We start from the raw sequence: 6,566 nt of genomic DNA, 5'->3' as shown, positions 1-6,566 counted from the left end.
GAGATCATGTCATGAGCTGAAGTCAGAGGCTCAACCGACTGAGCCACCCAGGCGCCCCCTGGAGGCTGATTCTTAATCCTGCTTGTGTGCTGCTCACTGAACTGGGTAGGGCATTGAAAAGGGGAGACAGAATGGGAAGCAGGCTCCAGGCTCCAAGCTGTCAGCACAGAGCCCGACGCGGGGCTCGAACTCACAAACCGCGAGATCATGACCTGAGCCGAGGTCGGACGCTCAACCGACTGAGCCACCCAGGCGCCCCTTGATGGATTTGAAATTAAATCTTGGACCTTGGTATACTTCCCTCCGAACACTTCACACGTGTTCCTTTTTCCTCGGCTCTTTCCTTGGCTCTTCCAAAATGCTGGGCTTACAGCCTGGGGTGATGGGGCCACAAGCCACGATTCTGCAGCCACCAGAGGCCCTGAGAGGCAAGGCTTCCCCTAGAGCCTCTGCGGGGAGCGTGGCCTTGCTGACGCCTGCTCTGGGGCCTGGGGATGCTGATCTTGGCTGTCTGGCCTCCGGAACTGTGAGAGAATACATTCCTGCTGTTTTCAGCCCGCAGCGTGTGGGAATTTGCTGCTGCAGCCATCAGCAGTAACAAGTGAACACATAAGGGGCAGCACGGAGGGGCGTGGTAGGATCGACGTGGGGTGAAGGGAGCTTCCACATGATGCCAGGGCACGAAGCCTGGTTTGTCTGGGGCTCGCATGAAGACTGGCTCCCGCGGAGAGGCGGATGGGGCGGTTTAGCAGCCAAAAGATGGGAGATGTGGTGTGGACGCATTGAGCGGTGGCAGCGTGCCCAGCAAAAGGCGCAGGAGGCGTAGACACATGGGGCCCAGCAGGATGGAGACAAGAACGGGGCAGTCGCTCCAGAGATCGGAGCTGAGCCTGGCTGAGCGTGTGGGGGCTCCCAGGGCTCACGCCTCAGCTCTGCTCATTTAGCACCTTCTGTGCGTGAGGGGGTCTGGGAGGTCTAGAGACTGGCGGAGCAGTAAATTGTGGGGGACTCCCCAGAGGGGTCAGGTCCTGCAGCGTCCTGGCCCAGGGAGGGGTGAAGCGGGCTCAGGAGGAGGCCAGGGCTCACTGGTCTGTGCCTAATCTTGCTTCCTTCCCTCATTTCTTTGCAGCCTCAGCCTGAAGCCAGCAGGACCCCTGAGCACCTCCTGTCCCCATCGGCTCAGCTTCCCCTAGGCCAAAGCTTTGTGCAAAGCCACTTTCAAGCCCAGTATAGGTAAGAATCTAGGTAAGGGTGGGGTGTGCTTAGCAGGGATCGCCCAGACTTAGCTGCTGGTAACTGGCCTCCCATCGCCACGCTGCCCCGAGATTGCAAAACAACAGGAACACACGACAACCCTCCTGTCTCCCATTGGAAATCCCAGGCAGCCCCTCACTCCTTGTTGTCTCTGGCCGTTAGGATTTCTTCCTTCCCTTCTTGCTGGCTCCTGGGTCTCCCGTCTCCTCCTGAAGGGGTTCTAACAGAGTGTGAATGCGGAGGCCAGGGTTTCGCCCGCAGGCGATCACTGAGAGGTTGTTCAGTTTACCAAGTAATTTCAAGTTTGAGATTTCCCATCAGCGTGGAGGATGTAAAATATGCATATATATACATATGTATATATGTATATATATATGTATATGTATATATATGTATATGTATATATATACGTATATGTATATATATATAACTATGCAGGCTTTGCCTTCAGAAAACTTCTCCTTGGGCTCTTCTATCTGTGACAGCTGAGAGATTCCTATAAGACAGCGTATTTCCAAGTACTATAATGTTTTCATGAGACCTTGATTGCAGTGAGCAGTCTAAAGTGGGGAAGAAACCTCCCTGGGCTTTCTTGGAGGAGGTGTGCCTTTTGATGGGGGCTCCGAAGGCTGAGTAGGATCAAATGGGCGGGAGCATATTCAGCAAGGACAGATAATCAGGATGCAGGGGAAACCATCGGTTACAGACAACCTCCTCTGGGTGACACAGTCCTTGGTTGCTTAGCCTACTGGGTACTTAAAAACGCTCCGCAACGAGTCTACGTTTTATTGTTGTGCATGAAGTAAGGCCCGTTTATTTCCCGAGAGATGCGGTGTGCGTACTGGAAGGAACCTAGATTTCATGGCTAGCCATGAAAGCTACGTGCAGGGTGTCTGCCTTATTTATCTTCAGGTGCCCAGAGCAGAGGCTGCTTGAAACAAAAATGGGACAGGAAAAGAAGAAGAGAGGAGGAGAAAAGAACAGCTAGAAGGAGGGAAAGGGAGCCTAAGGCCAGGGTCGGTTAGACTGCGGGGAAGGGACACCAGGTACCCCTCGTTGGTGTCTTTGCACAACCAATTTACTTATCTCTTGGCTCATAGCGTTCTCTCTTCCCTCTTCCTCTCCTGTGCACGCATGCTCTCTTTCTTCCCTTCTTTCAAGTATCTGAGAGTTGGCTGTGGTGCATGGTCCACCCGTTACAGCCAGGAGCACCACTCCTTGGCCACGAGAGAGAAATTCCAACCAAAGACCCCACATGCTCTCTAGCTATTCGATTCTAGAGATGCCCGAGATATTTACTGTTTAACCTGCTACGAGCCCCTTCCTTCTCGGTGCCAGAGTCCAGCTGTGAACCAGGCACAGCCCCTGTTCTCAAGGAGCTCACGTTCTGCTGGGGGAGGTGTTGGGTAACGCTCACACACGTCACAGCAGCTCTTTGAGGTAGTGATAATTGAAATGATAAGACACAGCTTGGGATGTGGGGGGTGGGAGGCGGCCAGCTCTAGATAAGGTAATCAGAAAGGTCTGGGAAGGCTTCTCAATAGAGGGGACATTTGAGCTGAGAACCCAGAGACAGTGAATCAGCTATTCGCATCTCTGAGGACAAGGTCATGCAGGCAGAGGAAAATGCAGAGGCAAAGGGCCCGGGGTTGGAATGATGTTGGCACATCGAGGGACAGAAAGGCCAAGGGAGCAGCCAGGTGGGGAGGGGTGGGAGGTGAGGCTGGAGAGGTGGACGGGGGACGTGTCTAAGGTGTCCTGTCCAAGTGTGGGCTTCCGTCTGAAGGGCACAGGAAGCCACTGCAACATTTGAAGCGGGGTGTGGCTGAGGGACTATGGTGGGAGAGTGATGGTGCATGAGACCCCCCCCCGGGGGGGGGGTGTAGCAGGGAAGATGGAGAGGAGTGCACGGGCTGGAACGTGTTCTGCATGTAGACTCAACAGGTCTCGTTCATGACTCTAAGAGTGCAAGGGGAGGGCCTGAGAGAAAGGGAGGCATCTAGGGTGCCTCCTGGGATTTTATGGGGCGTTATCACTGGCAGATGCTTTGAGATGCGTGTTACAGGTGTAAAAGGAAAAAAGTCTTGTTTTCTTTACACCCCTCTCTCCTCCTACCCCGCCTACAGACCCTCTGGCACCAGGCGCGTGGGCGTTTTCCCCACACCAGGCAATCCTGCAGTTCTCTGTGGACACCACCTGAGTGTCCTCCAGGGTGACTCCGTTCCGGACACTGTTTACCTGGACACAGCGTCCGATCTCACAGCTTAAGAGCTCAGTCCCACGAGACTGCTCCCCCCCCCGGGGCGGGGGGGGCGGCCCCCCCCCCCCCGCCCCAAGTCCCGAGCTGTCACCTGTGCTTCTGACTGGCCGGCTACAGATCAGAGGTCCCCAGGGCCCCCTCCTCACGTTCGGTCACTTGCTAGAGCTGCTCACAGAACTCAGGCAAACAGTTAACTCCCTAGATCAGCAACTCATTGTAAAAGGATACAACTCTGAACAGCCAGACGCAAAAGATGCTTCCGGCAAGGTGTGTGGCAGCCGGTGCAGGGTTTCCCTGCCCTCTCCGGGTGCGCCGTTGCCCCAGGACCCCCACGTGTTCACCAGTCTGGAAGCTCTCCAGACCTCTCCTGGGAGCGTTTTTTTCTGTAGGCCTCCTTAACTTGATGTGATTGGTTACACCGCTGATCCCTAGTGATTCATTCAACCTCTGGTCCTCCTTTCCTCCCTTGGAAGTGGAGGGGCGGGACTGAAACTTCCAACCCCCTCCCCCGCCCCCAACTGTTTCCCCTGGCCACCGGCCCTCATCCTCAGGTGTCTGGGGCTATCCCCGAGTCCCCTCATTAATGTAACTCAGGTGTGGTTGAAAGGTGGCCCTTTTGTCCTTCTGGCTCCCATCTTTTAGGTAATTCCAAGAGTTTTAGGAGCCCTGTGCCAGGAACCAGGACCAAAACCAAATATGTATTTTCTTATTATAAATCACGTGATCACACGGTCTGTGATCGGCGTGGGCTGAGTCAGGGCATGATTCCTGAGCAACTGACTTTAAGCCGATCAGATATATTCAAGACCGCAAGCGCTCTCTGGGTAGATTACTGTAGGATGAAGAGTAACAACTGAGGTGTTCAAGCTAAAAAGAAAAAAAAAAGGGGGGGGGGACCAGTGACAGCTGAAAATACCTGCTTTGTGCCTGATAGTCTGTAGTAAAGAAAAAAATACAGTTAGGGATGTCCGTCTGGGCGAGGGCTTTTGAGCTCTGGGAAGCGATTTTCTAGAGTGGCCAACGGATACCACCTCCAAGCTGGTGGTGTTTCCTGAGGCCCTGGGCACTCTTCAGGGAGGGCTTGCTGGGGATGGAAAGTCGCCGCGGTATCGGCCTTCTTTAAGAGAGGATTCACTGTGGGTGAATTCAGAGACCCCTGTTCAGTGAGGGTGCCGCCTCCCTTTTAGGGTGTTGGGTTTTCAGCTTTGGCTTTGGCCTCAGGGTGCTGGAGGTTACGGGCTACAGGGAAAATAATCAGTTATTCCATATGGTTCGTACCACAACCTAAAAAAACCTCCGTGAGCTTCATAACCGCGGAGCGCCGCTGTGTTGGAGTTTGGGCCACAGGAGGGGAGGCCGTGGGAATGCACCTGCGGGGGGGGGGGCGTGCGCATGCGCGCCTGTGGGTCTGCGCATGCGCACCTGCGTGTATTCTTTTCTTCGGGGCTCCTGGCTTTTATTCGCAGAGAAGTCTTACCTGGTCCCCGTAACAGGCAGCATTTCCCCTGTGGCCGAGCGTGTTTGTGAAGGCTTTCTCACAGCCGATCTCCGAGAGGTGACATCTTACCTGTGTGTCCTCAGAGTCACCATTGCCGGTGGAGACATCGGGTCCTCTGTCCTGGGAGCAGGTGGCGCAGGGCGGGCGTGAGGGGTAGAGTGTGTCTGCGGCCGCAGGGAGAGGTCAGAGTAGGGCATCATCAAGGGCCCGGGGCTCACTTCTGGGCATTTATACTTGGCGGAAAGCCAAGGGCAGTTCTGTTCGCTTTTGCGTTGGAAGCAATTTGATGGAATTTAAGACACAAAATAGATGAATATATGGGAAGGGGCTGGGGGGGGGGCGGGTAGCGGGGAGAGGGAAACAAACCACAAGAGACTCTTAAAGATAGAGAACAAACAGGGTTGGGGGGGGCTAGATGGGGGATGGGCATTAAGGAGGCCATTTGTGAGGATGAGCACTGGACCTTATATGTAAGTGATGAAACCCTGGGTTCTAGCCCTGAGGGAGCCGTGAAGGGCAGCAGGGTGGTTTTCTGCCCCCTCCCCCACTCCCTACCCCATGAGAGCTTGGGGGACAATAGGACAGGGCTGCAAATGGCCGGCAGGGATAGTGAGGACATGGTGAGGTTAGAAGGTCTCCTGAGGTCACGTGTCGGGGTGGCTGAAGCCTGGAAACGTCCAGAGTCTTCTCTCTCCCTGATCTGTGGGTCCCATTCACTCTGTTGTCATTACTCATCTTTGAAAAACAGGTGTATTTCACATCCCTTCCGCAGTCTATTCTGAAGACCATACGTTTTGCTTCGCTTAGCTTTCGTAGACTTAACACAGTGGATAACTCAAAGAAAAATATTCTTTTTCATTTGTTTGCTTAAGTGCAAAAACAGGGAAATTTCCCAGTGGCAAAAATACATCCTCCGGGCTTACTTCAGTCTAGGTACATGATGGGTAAAGGTGGGAGAAGGATCCGGAGAAACAGGATGGCAGAGGAGACCCCACAAACGCCAGGTCCCCCTTCTCTCTGGAGCTCGATGCCTTGTATACACCGTTTTTTACCAGGACGTTAGCATGGTTTTCCCAAAGGGAAGTTTCCCAGAGTTATTGGACGTTAAAGTCTCAGGTCTGTTTTCAGAAGTCATGGATGGCTGTTAACTTGCACCCAGGAGAGCTGACCTGCTCTGGCCAGCTCACTCAGGGTCACCTGCTCCCACACCCTGAAATCCTCAGGCTTTCTTGCTTGTCCCTGGTTTTTCCCATTTGGTCTGCTCCCAGGGAAACCACTCAAGCTGGGCTGGTGCTCTGCGCAGAGACTCTGGAAACCAGCCCATGATCCCAGCCCCGGTTTCCTTGCTGACCGGTGTAAGAGCGCGGCCGTCAGCTGGGTGGTGTTCCTTGTTCCCAAGGGAGAAGGCAGTGTAGATTTTAGGACAAGGCACGCAGCATCCAGAAATCCCTTACATCTTGGAAGAATACATCACAAGATTAAGGAAATAAAACTGGAGTACCCGTGGGGAATATGAAAGTTGCACTTGATTTTCAGGGACCACATGCTTAAGTG

General features: G+C 53.9%; 1 protein-coding gene across 1 annotated transcript in view; it reads left to right on the top strand.

Moving 5' to 3' along the window:
• The window catches only part of USP43 (ubiquitin specific peptidase 43), a gene marked incomplete at its 5' end in the record, with an annotated part of 57,493 nt that overhangs the window by 5,220 nt on the left and 45,707 nt on the right, over positions 1–6,566 (top strand). Inside the window, one exon of the mRNA XM_040453210.1 lies at positions 1,130–1,233. Within this exon, the coding sequence (XP_040309144.1) occupies positions 1,130–1,233 (104 nt within the window). The remainder of the gene's footprint in view (positions 1–1,129; positions 1,234–6,566) is intronic.

The sequence above is a fragment of the Herpailurus yagouaroundi genome, unplaced genomic scaffold (genome assembly GCF_014898765.1).
Source record: "Herpailurus yagouaroundi ecotype Mexico unplaced genomic scaffold, PumYag 208, whole genome shotgun sequence".
Lineage (NCBI taxonomy): Eukaryota > Metazoa > Chordata > Mammalia > Carnivora > Felidae > Herpailurus > Herpailurus yagouaroundi.
Note: the sequence above shows the minus strand (reverse complement) of the source record. Positions and strands in the feature narration are given on the sequence as shown.